The sequence below is a fragment of the Chanodichthys erythropterus genome, chromosome 8, assembly GCF_024489055.1.
Source record: "Chanodichthys erythropterus isolate Z2021 chromosome 8, ASM2448905v1, whole genome shotgun sequence".
NCBI lineage: Eukaryota > Metazoa > Chordata > Actinopteri > Cypriniformes > Xenocyprididae > Chanodichthys > Chanodichthys erythropterus.
In genome coordinates, this window is record NC_090228.1 from 34,319,291 (window position 1) to 34,336,358 (window position 17,068).

The following is a 17,068-nucleotide window of genomic DNA, read 5'->3' on the forward strand; positions in this document are numbered from 1 at the left end:
TACTTTTTGTTTACTCTTATGGAGGCTGATTTATTTAGTTTACCCCTAAATGTTAATTAATGCATTAATTATAAAACATATATTAATGCGTAGTTAAGGCTGCTGTTTTCATGCATGAATCCTTATGACTCCTGTCGTAGTTAAGGATCACTCTTCATTAGTTCATATCTTAACTAATCATGAGTTCATGTTGAAGTAACTATTAATTTATGTATTAGTTCATGGTTCTTCATGTACTGTTATTGTAAAGTGTTAACCATTTTTTTTTTAGCTTTAATAAATATATGTATTAGATTTAAGCTAGATTTGATTTAGCAGTGAAAAATTTATAGGCTTGAATGTCTCAGATCCTCACTGAAGTGAGCATGTGAAGCCTTGGCCAGCTGCAGATCCTGCATCAGTGAATGACAGCAGATGAGTGAATGTGGCCTAGATCTTCATGTTCTGTAAACACTGGATCAGACTGACCAAAGTAAGGCAACATGATGCTTATAATAATCAGAGGCCCAGATCATTGGTATGTTGAAAAGGGGGTATAATAATAATTATACAAGTAGGAGGAGTGGACATTTTTATGGGTTTCTGTGTGGATGTTTTGCAAAATGTAAATTTTGCAAAAGTTCAGCAATTATGACAAAAAAAATAATGTCACATGAATCACAAAGTTATATGGTGCTGTACATACTGTTTATAATGTAATAAAGTTATGCATGGAATCAGGCCCTGGCTGTTATTAACTGAATTTTTTTGTGATAGTAAAATAAAATACATATTCTGAAGATGATCTACTTTACAGTGGTGCTGATACTGCCTGACATGCATCTCATGGTCAATGACTGTCACGATCAATCCTCTTCAAGCCTTTATAACAAAACTTCCCTCTGTAGGAGCGCACACTAACAAAACTGAACTAAACAAGAAACTTAAGTATAAGTAGTTAAAGAAAAACGAAAAGTTTATATATTGCTTCTACAAAGTGACATTAGTTACCATTTGTGCTAACATCCACTCACTCAGTTGCTGCTCCCCAAAATCACTTTATCTTTATGAACATTAGTATGTTATTTTTCCAATATGTCAATACTGCTGAATGCACAGAAAATTAATTTATACCTTGTTCTAGAGGAAAAATCTGACAGAGCATGAGACATTTACCCTCTCACATTCTTTTGACCATTAAACATTAAAAAGTTCTCTCATCTTGAGTTGCTACAGGCAGGGTTTATTGACCATGGATTTAACAATCTCTTAGCTCAGCAGTTCAGTCCATCTCAGCAGTCTGCTATTTCAGAGACTTCAGAATCTAAACCCTTTCCATGTGTATGTAGATTATGTGGTGTTGTTTATCTTTCAACAATTGGGCTTTCATGCATTCATTTTATTGAACAGTAAACTTATTAAACATTTATTTTCTACGTTAGAAAATTTTGGAGATTCCTGGACATTGAACTCTTACATTGTTAATGTCATGCACTACTGATTGAGTCACAGGTAAACATTTTCCATATTCTTTTCATGGAGTCTGATACACAGGACGAAGTCAGTGTTGGGTAGTGATAGTGTTTCCAGTAAGTTACACATTCTAGGAAGACTAATAACACATGTTCCAGTTTCTGATTTTGAAAGTGAAACCAAAAGTGAAACTGCACATTGCTATTTGCTTAATCAATAAAATGGGATATAAGTTTTCCACAGAGAATAACCAGAGAGTTACTGAGAGACCAGGGACATTCCTTAACTTACTCTAGACCATTTATGGCCTGGACTAAAGGTGTGTCTAAGATATAAAAATGGAATGAAAGGAAACTACAACATGTATACAACTCAGATTGAGCTACTGAAGTTAAGTAAAGCAAAAAGGTAAGTGACATTCCTTCATCCATGGGTTACATGGGTATTAAATAAACTTTAGGTCCATGTCTTGCTTTGTTCATCAACTAAACCCAGTAAGGTTATAGACCAGAAGAGTTTGAATTGAGGCTGATATGGTAGCTGGGCAGAAACAAAGCTCACAACATTTTTTTATGCGACTTATTCAGCTTGTGTAATGTGTATGTGTGCATTATGTGAGTGTGGATGTCTGTATGTTGAAAGGTGTGGGTTTATATTGGAATGTTCATATATACATATAAGTCAGTATATCCGGTGGCTTTTGTTTGTTTCTCTGTCCATGTGTGTGTGTGTGTGTGTGTGTGTGTGTGTGTGTTAAAATGACATGATAAACATTTTTACACAAACTTCCCCAAACAGAAAATGGAAAAGCTGCTGATCTGGGAAATTACTCTATTGTGTACTATAGAATTACTGTAATATTAAAGTATTTTAAATGTGTGTATCTGTTGGACAGCTGTATTCTCCAGTGATCATGGACAAACCAGTATGCTTGATTGACACGGGGTCAGATGGGAAGCTGTGTGTGCAGCAGTCAGCTCTACAGATCCTGCAGCAGATCCAGCAGCCAGTGGTGGTGGTGGCCGTGGTGGGTCTCTACCGCACCGGGAAGTCCTACCTGATGAATCGCCTCGCAGGAAAACAAGCAGGTTAGACCCGCACATGCAGCGCTGAGACCATCCAAAACCTTAAAAGTGCCCTAGAACTAGTTTTAACAAGATGTAATATAAGTCTAAGGTGTCCCCTGAATGTGTCTGTGAAGTTTCAGCTCAAAATACCCCATAGATTTTTTTTTTTATTATCAGCCATAATTACATATGCACTGATTTAGCGCGCGACCCCTTTAAAACTGGCTTGTGTAATGCCTTGAACATGGGCTGGCATATGCAAATATTGGGGTCATACATATTAATGATCTGTTACGTAACAGTCGGTGTTACGTTGAGATTCGCCTGTTCTTTAGAGGTTTTTTTAAACAAATCTTATATTTATATAAGACGGAGGAAACAATGGAGTTTGAGACTCACTGTATATCATTTCCATGTACTGAACTCTTGTTATTTAACTATGCCAAGATAAATTAAATTTTTAATTCTAGGGCACCTTTAAGAAAAACATCATGCAGTTACATGCATATAAGTCATTGTTTTTTTTGTGGCTTTATCAGGGTTTGCATTGGGCAGCACTGTTGAGTCCAAGACGAAGGGCATCTGGATGTGGTGTGTGGATCACCCCACTAAAGCAGGAACCACTCTGGTGCTGCTGGACACTGAGGGACTCGGAGACGTGGACAAGGTGACATAAAAACCAAGTACTGAAATTAACATCAAATGTCACAAGCAGTTTTGATGGTCCAAGAATACTTTCACTTTCAGAGCAGAGAAACCCGTATTCAGAGAGAATGTCACATTCATTTGTTGGCACATTTTCAATTAATGGTTACTTAGTTTGCTGACTAGTCCTCAAAAATTACACAAAAAGTTAAAATGCCAAATAAATTCAGAAACGTTAACTGCATTAAAAGCAAAAATGTAAAAAATAACTTCAATTAATGCGTCACATTTAAATCCGCAGCGTTAATGTGAGATATCAAAGGCCAAATCTTTGCAATTTCCAAATCTCAGCAAACTTTTCTTGTGTTTTTTCCCCCCCTTGTTTGTTTATTTGTTTGTTCACTTCACCTCCCACAAATACAATAAACTGGATTACAATTCGGACCTGGATCATTTAGAAGACTACATTGACGAATGCTACAATAGACTCTGCATCATGGGACGCTCTCGAAAAGCTAAAAAACCATGCATATCGGGCTCACCTGCTTCATCCAACGCATCTTCCTCACCCACATTTCTGCACCCCCCGTGCTGTCCCGAGGTAAGCAACATACTTACATCCATAGACAATAAACTATCCGGACTGGACGCCAGAGTAGCATTAATAGAAGTACTGCACAAAGAATTTCAACAACTCCGCCACAGCCTGGAATACAGCCAACAACAAATCGACACGCTCACAACGCAACTGTCTACTGTTACCACTCAGCTCGCTTCCATCACCTCCGAAAATAAAACAATGAAAGAAACAATTTTGGACTTACAAGCATGCAGCATGAGGGACAACCTGATTTTCACCGTCATCGCTATGCACCTATGTCTCACTGCACTATACAAGTATGCACCTCAGTCACCTATGTTTTGTTTTTCAATCTTTGTGTTTTTTGTTTTATTATGTGCTTTGCTGTAAATGCTTATGTTTGTCTAGTGTTATTATGTCCTACTGTTCTGTTATGCTCGGCACAACTCATTTACATATATATGTCAGTATAGAAATATTAGCTCAACATGCAACTCAAATTCATAACCTGGAACATCCGTGGCGTTGGCTCTCAGACAAAAAAAATAATAAAGTTCTCACCTATTTGGATAATCTACAGGCAGATATATGCTTACTACAAGAAACACACCTTGCAGATTCAAAACAAAACACCCTAAGATCAGCACAATTCACTCACTCATTTTCAGCCACTTATAATTCAAAACAAAGAGGAGTATGTATCTTGATAAGCAAAAAAATTCAATTTGTTCATAATACAACTATTTCAGACCCAGACGGACGCTTTATTATCATAAACATAACAATTAACAATAACCCGGTAACAATTGCCAACATTTATGGTCCAAATTCAGATAACCCTGCCTTTTTCCACACTTTTTTTTCTTCCATTTCAAATTTTTCCAATGGCCCTGTAATAATAGGAGGCAATTTTAACACCGTAATTGACCCATCACTTGACAGATCCACAAGTAACAAAAGACACTTGCAATCCACTGACACAATAATACAGTCCATGAGAGATTTTGGCCTTGGCGATGGTTGGAGGCTACAATATCCAACTGACAGAGAATATACATTTTACTCACCAGTTCATCACAGCTACTCTTGCATAGACTTTTTCCTAACCAGCAATTCAATCTTACCCAATATCTCTGAGCACAAAATCATCAGCATCAGTGACCATGCCCCAGTAACATTCATATGGAATCCAGCTAATTTACATAAACACATCAGTAGATGGCGCTTTAACATATCACTCCTTAAAGACCCAGAGTTTGACAGTTATCTTAAAAGAGAGTGGACATCCTTCCTAGAAATAAATGATTTACCAAAGTTATCTGCTTCATTACTTTGGGAAACAGACAAAGCAATATTATGAGGTAAAATCATTTCATTCTCCGTCCATAAAAAGAAAATAGAAAAACAAGAAGAAATCAGACTAGAAAATAAAATATAAGAACTTGAATTATTACATGCAAATAACACAACAGAAGTAAAATATAATGAATTGAGAAAACAAAAATTCCTGCTAAACGAAATCATAATTAAAAAAAACTACATTTCTAATTCATAGACTCCGTCAAGAAACCTACCATCATAGCAACAAATCCAGTAAATATTTGGCCAATCAGATTAAAAGAAACAGAAAAAAAGTAACAATTGCAACTATTAAGGACTCAGCAGGGAAGCCTACCAACTCTCCACAAGAAATAAATACAATATTTTGAAACTTCTATGCTAAACTTTATTCATCTGATAATAACACAAGACAAGACGATATTATCTCATTTTTCAATAATATTCAACTCCCAAAACTTAAGACCGAACAAATCAGCGCACTGGATAAACCAATCATAGAAAAAGAACTCCATATCGCCCTGAGTCAAATACCTAACAATAATGCACCAGGACCTGATGGCTTCCCTGCTGAGTTCTATAAACACTTCTGGGCTGGGTTTCCCGAAACCTTCTTAACTCTACGTCGTTCTTAAATTATACCTTAAGCTGTACCTTAACGTTAATACGTGTTTCCCGAAACGTTCTTAGTTAAGTGTACCTTCTGTAAGTCATACTTTCAAAAGGTTGGTCTGGACCACTCTTAGCTATAATCACTGTTGACTGTCTATACAAATATAATTCTGAAGCTGTAATAGACAGTGTTTGATTACGATTATGGCAAAGAATAAAATGCAAAGATTCACTGCTAAATTCAAATGTGCTTTAGCGCTGATCCAGAGACCGACGCATGCTCCGCGCTTGTCATGTAACATCACAACTATTCAGTGTTTTTAACCTCATCGCGCTTTATTTTAGACATTTAAGTACACATTTGAATTAAGTAGGCTACTGCATAAAAAAGACATTTATAGTTTGTTAAATTCCATATGCTTATGTCTACGGAAGCAGTAACAATAACCCTTTCCATTATAATTTGACGAAGTGTTTTAATTATATCAGAAACACATTGTGTATGAAACAATAAAGTTTACTCTATTCTTCTCCCAGTTCACTGGCCACATACTTTTATGTATTTCAGGGAAAATTACGTAAATCCGACAGCTCTAACTGCCATGGAAACTCATCGTGCAACAAAACACATTAACTTCCACATATTTTACAATCAGAATATTTTATAAAATTCATGATATAATTAACAAGTTTGTGAATATTTTGAATAAAAATAATAATAATTTAAAAAACGATATAAACACGATACCTACATGTCTGTCAGCTGCATGATGCTTCTCCAATGAATTAAAACTTTGTTCTAAAATAACGGTCCCCTTAAACTCACGCTGATGGGAGCTCCGTGCCCCCAGAATATAGATAAATTACAATATAGATTTAGTTTGCAATTTGGATTACTTTTATAACATCCCATGAGTCCTGATAAATGCAATTTCTACTTCTGAAGTGCTTCTTTTTATAAAGAACACTTATTTCTCACATAATGCAGTGAAGCAGCCCCTGTATAGAGTGAATTATTGATTCTTGAGCCATCGATATCAACCAATTCAGCACCGCCGCCATGGACAACACCTGATAATGTTGCACTTATGAAGATATACCTTAAACAACCTCATAAGGGATAGTTCGGGGAACACGCCTAAAAACGATATATCTCCAGTTAAGGTCTTCCTTTAGAGTCTTCGTAGCGCGCTAAGAGACAACGTTATCGAGAAACCCAGCCCTGGTCCATTTTATCTCCATTATTCATCAAAGCAATAAACAGAAATAAAAGAAAATTCAAGATTACCAGTGCACATGAACACAGCCACTATTTCACTTATCCCTAAACCTAATAAAGATCCAACCCTTCCGTCAAACTACCGTCCTATATCTCTCATCAACGTAGACATCAAAATAATCAGTAAAGTTCTTGCACATAGAATTGAAAAAATTATCCCATTCATAATCCACCCGGATCAGACTGGTTTTATTAAAGGTAGGCAGGCATCCAACAACACATGCAGACCATACGATTTAATCCATTATTCATCACTACAACAGGAAAATACCATTATAGTCACTTTAGATGCAGAAAAAGCATTTGACAGAGTCAATTGGAACTTTTTATTCACCACATTACAAAAATTTGGCTTTGGTGAGTCGTCTATTAATTGGATTAAAATTGTATACACAGCACCTTCTGCCACAGTCACAACCAATGGACTAACATCACAAAGCTTCACATGGCACAAGGGGACTAGGCAAGGATGCCCACTCTCTCCTTTTTTATTCACCATCTTCATTGAACCCTTAGCAGCAGCCATCCGTCAGAACCCGCTCATCAGAGGAATCCACACACCCCAAACACAACATCAGTTTATATGCTGATGACATTTTACTCTTTTTGCAAAATCCTCAATCATCTCTGCAAGAAATAACTAAAACCATTGATTTATACTCTACAATATCAGATTATGCAATACATTGGAATAAATCCTCAATTCTTCCACTACATCAAACCAAATGGGATGTGGTAGCCCAGGTATCACCCATTCCTCTATGCACAGGCCACATCACTTATTTAGGTGTTAGGGTTTCCTCCAGGCTGTCAGAGCTGACTGGACTCAACTTCACTCCTTTACTGAAAACAATAGAAGACGACCTTCACCGCTGGCACAACTTACCACTTTCCATCCAGGGTAGCTATAATCAAAATGACAGTACTTCCAAAAATAAACTATTTATTCTCAATGATCCCAACCCAACCCTCTCTCAATTGGTTCAAATCTTTAGACTCCATCATTACCCGATTCTACTGGAAAAATAAACCACCACGGATAAAATTAAGCACTTTACAAAAACCCAAATCTTTAGGAGGATTAGAAGCACCGCAGTTTTACCATTACTCACTAGCAAACCAACTTCAATACATATATAAATGGATTCACCTTACTCAATCAGACATTATATGGCTAAACATAGAACAATCACTCTGCGAAAACTTGCACATATCTGACATCCCTTTTCTCAGTCAGTCCATTAAACACCACCCATCTTTCAAAGCATTTACAATAGCCTTTGCTCTGACACCCTGGTGGAAATATCATCAAATCACAAACTCCAATCAGGCCCCATCTAAACTCACCCCACTCTGGAACAACCCTGATTTCACAAGCAACAAAAAAACACTCAATTTCAATAAATGGGCACAAAAGGGCATCACACATATAAATCACATTTTCAGTCTAACAACTTTGTTTAATTTTCCTACTTAGTCCAGGAGTACGGTATCGGGAGCAATCAATTCTTGAATTATCTGCAACTCAAATCAGCTGTTTTATCCAAAATCAACAATAGAACTATCAATCTTCACCTTCCTACCACATTAGCAGATTTAGTTAATATATCCTCCCCGAAAAAATTACTTTCCAAAGTATACAAAATTATAACTAATTCAAATAAAACCATAACTTTACCAACAATCAAATGGGAAGAAGACCTTTTGATTGCTCCTGATACCGACTTCTGGACTCAAATTTGTAAAAATATTTATTCCATGACTAAAAATGCCAACCTTCAGCTCATACAGTACAAGACTCTTCATAGAACACACTACACTGGGGAAAGGCTGGCTAAAATGGGATTCACATCAGAAATTTGCTCACACTGCTCACAAAACTGTCCGGACACATATATCCACGCCACATGGCACTGCCCACCCATTAAACCCTTTTGGAAAGATGTCACTGAATCCCTGTCCCGCCTCCTGGGCAGCCACATCCCATTATCCCCCTTACTCTGTCTACTGGGCGATCTATCAACTCTCAATCAGGAAATAACAAACAAAAGGATGCTCCTTGTAGCCTTAGCCATCGCCAAGAAAACTATCCTCTTGAACTGGAAAATCCCGAAACACTATTCACATAAAGCATTGGAAAAATTTGCTCATAGACTACATCTCCCTAGAATATTTTTCATCTCATTACAACTGTATATCGGAACCACAACACTCCAGATCAGACCTCCTTCAATTATTACAAATCTGACACACTCATCCTGATTAATTATGTATTCATTTATTATTATACATATTTATACAAGGTTTTAGTAATATTGTATTTTCATTATTATAATTATTATTGACATTATTGTTATTAATATTATCAATATCATAGAAACATTTAGCAGTAATGGAATGATGGCGGTGTGATGATGTTTTGCTTAATATAAGGACGGTAATGGTATAATGTATATCTTTAATAATTAAAAAAAATAAATAAATAGAGTAATAATAATAATAATGTAAATGATCTAAAATATAAAAATATAACCAAATCAAATCAACACCTAACATATATCACACATGATTTTAATGCACCGAATGCTGATTTTAATGCACCACACCCTTCTTTTAATGCACCACCTCAGCTTAGGCATACATACAAATAGTAACTGTACTGTGAATGAGTAAGAAAAAAAACAAAACAAAACAAAAAACAAACAAACATGCACACTGACACAGAAGCTAGGAGAGGTGTGGTATGTGTCATTATTTCATTATTACTATTACTATTGTAATTTTATCATTATCATTATTATTATTATTATTATTATTATTATTACTGTAATTATTATTGATATCACTGTTGCCATCATCGCAAAATATCATCATCATCATCACCATCTTTAGCATTTCTGTTGTTTGTATTACTATTGTACTTATTATTATTAATGTTATTATATTATTATTGATATTACTATTGCTGTCATTACAAAATATTATCATCATCACATTTAGTATTACTATTATTTTTATTATTACTGTTATTACTGTTGCTATTATTATTGATACAAATGTTGTTGTTGTTGTTATTATTATTGATTTCACTTTTCCCATTAACACAAAATATTATCATCACCATCCTTAGTATTAGTACCACTACTGTTATTATTGTCATTATTATCAATGTTATCTATTATTATTACTGATATTACTATTGCCGTCAACACAACTTATCATCACCATCTTTAGTATCATTATTGTTATTATTACTGTTATTATTATTACTGATATTACTGTTGCCGTCATCACAAAATATTACTGTCATTATTATTATACATGCAATTACTATTTACATACTTCTACTATTACCCATTTGTCATTTCTGCTTTTTTTTTCATTGCTGTTACTATCACTGCTGTTTTATTGTTGTTTTTTTGTTTTGTTGTTGTGCAGCAAAGCAGCAGCAAAGTCTTTATAGAGAGAATCTTTAAGTCTGCTGACAGCAAAGGCTCCAAGGGAGCAATCTGGAGTGCTCTGAGCACCAGAGTAAGGTCCCAAGAGGGTATGGAGGGGGGACGAGGAGGATTTAACCGTCTCGCCCCCCTAAGGAACCTGATGACCAGGTCGTGCTGACCAACAGATTTGCCATCTATGTGGTCGTGGTAAGCGGATATGGCAGCAGTATGGACTTTGAGGGTGGAGGGGGACAGCCTACGCTCCAACCCTTGCTGCAAGAAGGAAAGCACGACTCCGATCGAGCATCTTCGGGGGTCTTCTCGACGAGAAGAACACCACTCGACGAACAGGTTCCACTTCGAGGCGTAAGCACGTCTCGTAGACAGTGCACGTGCCGAAGTGATGGTGTTAAGTACCTCAGGGGGTAAGTCACCTAGAACCTCCGCGTCCCGTCCAGGGACCAGACATGGAGTTTCCAGAGGTCTGGACGCGGGTGCCAAAGAGTGCCCCGTCTCTGAGAGAGGAGGTCCTTCCTCAGAGGGATGGGCCAGGGAGGGGCTGTCGCGAGGAGTGAGAGTTCTGGGAACCAGGTCCGGTTGGGCCAGTAAGGCGCAACTAACAAGACCTGCTCCTCGTCCTCCCTTACTTTGCACAGGGTCTGTGCAAGTAGGCTCACTGGGGGAAACGCATATTTGCGCAGGCCCCGGGGCCAGCTGTGAGCCAGTGCATCTGTCCCGAGTGTTCCCTCGGTCAGAGAGTAAAACAACTGGCAGTGGGAGGTTTCTTGTGAGGCAAACAGGTCTACCTGAGCCTCTCCGAACTCTCTCCAGATCAGCTGAACCACCTGGGGGTGGAGTCGCCACTCTCCGGGCAGCGCAGCTCGTGATAGCTCGTCGGCCACACGGTTGAGCACACCGGGGACATGAATGGCGCGAAGCGACCTCAGATGCTTCCGACTCCACAGGAGGAGATGGCGGGCGAGTTGCGACATGCGACGGGAGCGTAGACCACCTTGACGGTTGATGTACGCAACGGTCGCAGTGTTGTCCGTACGGACCAGTACATGCTTGCCCTGAAGCAGGCCTTTGAGGCGGCTCAGGGCAAGGCGTACTGCCAGCAACTCGAGGCAATTGATGTGCCAATGCAGATGGGGTCCCGTCCAAACCCCTGAGACTGCATGCCCGTTGTACGTGGCACCCCAGCCGGTGGCAGAAGCATCTGTGAAAACCACAGCATGCCGGGACACTTGTTCTAGGGGCTCTCCTGCCCGAAGAAACAAAGGGTCCGACCACGGACTGAAGGTTTGGCGGCACTCCTGAGTGATTGGCACCCGGAACGTGCCGCGTTGCCACGCCCATCTCGGGACTCGGCCGTGAAGCCAGTGCTGAAGCGGTCTCATATGAAGCAGACCGAGCGGTGTTACAGCCGCTGCAGCCGCCATATGCCCCAGGAGCCTCTGAAAGAACTTCAGTGGGACCGCTGTCCTGCCATTGAACGTATTCAGGCAGTTCAACACCGACCGAGCACGTTCCTCTGTGAGGCGTGCTATCTGTTCGACCGAATCCAACTCCATACCGAGAAAAGAGATCCTCTGCACTGGGGCGAGTTTGCTCTTTTCCCAGTTGACCCGAAGCCCCAACTGGCTGAGGTGACTGAGCACCAAATCCCTGTGTTCGCACAACTGATCCCGAGACTGTGCTAGGATAAGCCAGTCGTCTAGATAGTTGAGAATGCGAACACCCTGTTCTCTCATGGGAACAAGGGCTCCCTCCACGACTTTCGTGAAGACGCGGGGAGACAGGGCCAGCCCGAAGGGTAGGACTCTGTACTGATATGCTCGACCTTCGAACGCGAATCTCAGGAATGGCCTGTGTCGCGGAAGAATCGAAACATGGAAGTACGCGTCCTTCAGGTCGATCGCTGCAAACCAATCTCGGGGACGGATGCACTCGAAAATGCGTTTCTGCGTGAGCATTTTGAACGTTAGCTTGTGAAGGCTCCGATTCAAAACTCGCAGGTCCAAGATCGGTCGTAACCCGCCGCTTTTCTTGGGTACAATGAAGTAGGGGCTGTAGAACCCCGACCTCAAATCGGCTGGAGGGACCGGCTCTATCGCGTCCTTCGCCAGTAGGACTGCGATCTCCGCACGCAGAACAGGGGCATCGGCATCTTTCACTGTAGTGAAGAGGATGCCCCTGAACTTGGGGGGGCGCCGGGCGAACTGAATCGCATAGCCGAGCCTGATGGTCCGAAGGAGCCAGCGAGACGGACTGGGGAGCGCTAGCCAGGCTCCCAGAGACCGCGCAAGCGGCACCAAGGGGACCACCGGCGTACCCGCCGCGGGGCAGCGAGGTGGAACGCAGGGACGCGGCCCGGGAGGCTCTCTGTGTGAGGCGGCCCGAAGCGGGGTCACAGTGTGCTGTGCAACACTTACCTGCTTCCACGGGTGGACAGAGGGAGCAGTCGAGGTTTTGCCTACCTGCTGCTTGCTGCTGTCCGCTGGCGACAGAAGAGGTGGATGAGAGTGGTGAGGTTCTAGCCCTCCCACTGCTCTCCGAGCCCTCTTCGGACCCGGAGATAGAGGAAACTGCTCTTTTATTGAAAATTTGGGTACCGCTGGCCGTTGAGCCAGCGGCGGAACAAAAAGGGGAAACAAAAGATTCTCCACCCGGCCCTCCTCCGGGGGAAGGAGCGGTGCGGTCACCACCTCCTGAAGAGCAGTCCCGTCCATCTCCGGGTCGCCCGTCCTAGGGCCGCTTGGACTTGGCCTTGCCACCCTTCTTCTTAGGGGGTGGCTGGACGGGCTGGGAACCCCGCCCGCAACCGGCTCCACGACGCCGCTTGGATGGAGATTGCTGCTGCTGGGGCGTCGGAGCGGGGGCGGCTGCAGGGGGGCGCCCTCGGCGACGGGCAGTCTGAGGTGCCACCGGCGGTGGAGGTGCAGCAGCTGACCGCCTCGGCAGGATGTGACTGATCGCCTCTGACTGCTTTTGTACAGCCGAGAACTGTTGGGCAAAGTTCTCGACCGCGTCGCCGAAGAGGCCGGTCTGGGACACGGGGGAATTAAGAAACCTGACTTTGTCGGTATCCCTCATGTCCGCAAGACACAGCCAGAGATGGCGTTCCTGGACCACCATGGTGGACATCGCACGACCCACTGACCGCGCCGTAACCTTCGTCGCTCGGAGCGCGAGGTCCGTCGCGGCACGAAGTTCTTGTAGAACTTGCGGATCGTGACCACCCTCGTGCAGGTCCTTCAGTGCCTTGGCCTGATGGACCTGCAACAACGCCATAGCGTGTAAGGCGGAAGCGGCTTCCCCACAGGCCTGATAAGCCTTGCCGGTAAGATCCGACGAGTACTTACAGGCCCGGGAAGGGAGAGACGGCTCCCCCCGCCAGGTGGAGTTAGGGCACAGTTGCATAGCAACGGCCCGTTCCACAGGGGGTATGCGCGTATAACCCTTAGCCGCTCCACCATCAAGGGTGGTGAGGGAGGAGGACCCACCGACACGGCTTCGGGCAGTAAAAGGTGCCGTCCACGTGCCAGTGAGCTCTTCATGCACCTCCGGGAAGAAAGGCACTGGGGTGGGGGGCTGAGAACCAGCCCTTGCCCCCCCGAGATACCAATCATCCAACCTCGAGGGCTCGGGACACAGTGGAGGGTTCCACACGAGCCCGACCCTGTTGGCGGCCCGGGAAAGCATAGCCATCATTTCCGGGTCTGAATCGGGCACAGTCGTCACTCCCGAGGGAGGCAGCTGCGCCGAATCGTCATCCCCAGAAGCGTCAGGCTCACCCTCCGATGCAGCGATCGACATCCGGTCGTCTTGGGGAGCTCCGAAGGATACGGATGGTACACACCTCTGGGGTGGTCCACCGCGTTCCCCCGGCAGCTCTACTGGCTGCGGAGCGCAAGAGGGGTGAGGGTTCCTAGGGGGTTGGTTCCCCGAAGGAAACGCGCTCACCGTGATCCTCAAGTCACCAGCCCCGCCGCCCGAAGCAACCCTCTGAGGAGGATTGGAACGAGGCGTCGGGACCGGGACTCCACCCCTTTGCAGAAAGTGGAGTCTCGACCGCAGCTCCGCGACGGTCATCTTCCCACAATGGGTACATGACTCGTCCACAAACGCCGCCTCAGCGTGCCTTAAGCCCAAGCACGCGATACAGCGCTGGTGACCATCCCGAGGCGCCAGGTAACGACCGCATCCAGAAACACACAAGTAGAACGACATCTTTAAAAAGACGCGAACTACTCGTGTAAGCTCTTTCAAGGACTGACTCTTTTAGGTGCTGAAGCACGCAGGGGAAAAGCCGCTGCAGCACAGACAGGGAAATGTGCAGCCTGTCGTGTGCACTCTCCTTGAAGGCGCTCTCTTACCAGCTGTAATAACAGCTTTTTAGCGCTCTAGGCGCACCGTTTCACCAGCCGTGAGAACGGCCTTCACGCTGATTACAGCTTTTGCTCAAATAAAAAAGGCAAAGAAAAACAAAGGAGAAATCGGCCCCGCTGCTGCGCTGTCCGCCTGCACCGCAACCAAGAGACGTCTCGAAGAGCAGACTCGTTCACACTCGTGGTTTCAGTAGCTATCTTCTTCAGTGTTGAGAAGGTTTGGCTCCGAAGCGAAAAGCTGAAGATGCAACGCACCTGCTGCTCATTATATACCCGCGCTGCGAGGCAAGCAGCTGATGCATATGATTGCATGCCAATGTGCATTGGCTCGTTTAGTTACACTCGAAGTAGATTGGCCTCTCTAGCGAGATTCCTATTCGTCGGTCTGTCCGACGTACGTCGAACGTGACCGACTGAATGGGAACCCAAGTAACATGAAGACTGTGGCTTTTCTTTGTTTTAGTTTCTTATGTTCTAGGTGAGTTGTTTTATAATACAGCAACTGTTACTCAATTTTGTTATTACACCCTTAATTTGGACAATCCAATCTAAAAACTTAATTTTTTTCTATAACAAATGGTATCTTAATATGACTCTTCCTTGATTTTTACCAGTCCTTTCACTAAACAGAAAAGTATGAGAAGTTGTATTGAACTGTCTCATATAGTAACAATTACCTCTCGATTAACCCTCTTGTCTAAGAATTCAGTTTGTGTGTGTAACAGGTGCACACTCTGTACCAGCCCAAGTGACAGTTTGGAAACTAAATCTGTGACAGATGTTTATGAATATCTCTGGGAGAACAACAAATGCATTGCCTCCGATACAATCGAGGTGGACTTCCTACAAGAAATGCAGAATGGCAGTTTGCAGGCAGAGCGATACGTCAGCTTCACCATGCAAGACATAAACTACATACTGAATGTGACGGAAATGTTGAAGGAAATGAGTACTAAAGTAATCCTGCCTGTTGACCTCAGGAATTTCATGATTGGCCGATACTCAAGTTATAAAAAATATTCAGACTTAATTCTCAATCAGTTCTTTTTTACGGTAAGAAAAACAAAAAACAAAAGAAACTAAGACTTTAAAATTTCCAAATGCTTATTGAAGATGCTTTATACTCCCATATCCACAGCATGAGCCAACCATTCGGCCAACTCCAGCTATGATGAAGTATCTGTCGTTCTACAGAAACCTGATGAAAGATGATCCGGTGTACTTTGCTGTGGGTCTTCTGCCCTGCGAAAGACTCTGGGGGTGGCTGGCTGAAAACCTCAACACACCTCCAACTACTGCGTACTACTTTTGGAAGGTGGAGAATATGGGCGGCCACCCTGAGAAGCACTACAGAGCTCTGCTGAACAAGTATCTGAACACGCCTAAAAAAGTTGGGAAGGCCAATGCTGTATTCCATGCACAGATGCAAAATGAGCACGATTTCTTCTTCTCATCTTGAGTGGTTGATGGCTGGCTAGTGGTTATGAAGTGTTTCTACAATTATAAACGGAAATGTGATACAAGCTTTGTTTCATTAAAACTGTAGGGAAGGTGTGGGGATGGAGACCAGGATGGTTGAAAACTGTTTGCTTTAAGTGCACTATGTATCTGAAACGTCAATATTATTTCTACATGTTTATCTGCTACAATTAAAATTGTTTTGAAATCTACAACTTGTACTTAAAATGTGAAAGTAAATGGGAATCACAGTCTTACCAATCAACCAGTCAAGTTTGGAGGCATACAGTATATATTGAGTTCGCACAATCTCTACCATGTTTGAACATGGAGGAACGTCACAACTCTAAACGGCAGCAGCTACAGCAGTGTTTCCTTTAATAAAATATAAATGTTAATTTTCCTTTTATACAGTATTGACTTTTCCCAGAAAATGTTTGCCCTACAGTTGAAATCTGTATCTAAAAAGCTCAGTGTGATACACAAGCACTCAGCTAGACAAAACTGACATTCTTCTATAGTATTGAAAGCAGTAGGTGTCAACAAAAAGCTTTAAAAAAGGTAAAAACAACAAAACATTAAATTTGTAAATAACATATTTCCATGGTGGCAATTTCTTCAAAAACCAGTATGGCTCACACAATGACAAAAACACTTGATATTTTGGTGGCATTGGCCAATTTACTGACACAATAACTAGGTTTTGAAGCATGAATTTAATGTTTTACTGAGTTACTACATTTTGCAGACATGATGTTTCAGCAAACAGTTCAGACAATTGAACATTGAGAAACTGTAATAGGATA

At 42.3% G+C, this 17,068-nt stretch overlaps 1 protein-coding gene across 1 annotated transcript; it reads left to right on the plus strand.

The window, feature by feature from the left end:
• The first annotated feature begins 3,067 nt into the window (after positions 1 to 3,067).
• Positions 3,068 to 16,263, plus strand: LOC137024099 (uncharacterized). Its single transcript, XM_067391261.1, has 4 exons — positions 3,068 to 3,186; positions 3,623 to 3,765; positions 15,530 to 15,857; positions 15,943 to 16,263. The coding sequence occupies exons 1-4, from the start codon at positions 3,106 to 3,108 to the stop codon at positions 16,261 to 16,263; spliced, it is 873 nt and encodes a 290-aa protein (XP_067247362.1). The 5' UTR covers positions 3,068 to 3,105.
• The last annotated feature ends 805 nt before the right edge of the window (positions 16,264 to 17,068 follow it).

What these genes read in the sequence shown, in the direction of transcription:
- LOC137024099 (XM_067391261.1), top strand. Translation starts at nt 3,106, where the DNA reads ATGTGGTGTGTGGATCACCCCACTAAAGCAGGAACCACTCTGGTGCTG. An exon ending in GACTCGGAGACGTGGACAAG is followed by an intron (nt 3,187 to 3,622) that starts GTGACATAAAAA and finishes TGGATCATTTAG; the next exon opens with AAGACTACATTGACGAATGC. An exon ending in TCAATCAGTTCTTTTTTACG is followed by an intron (nt 15,858 to 15,942) that starts GTAAGAAAAACA and finishes CCATATCCACAG; the next exon opens with CATGAGCCAACCATTCGGCC.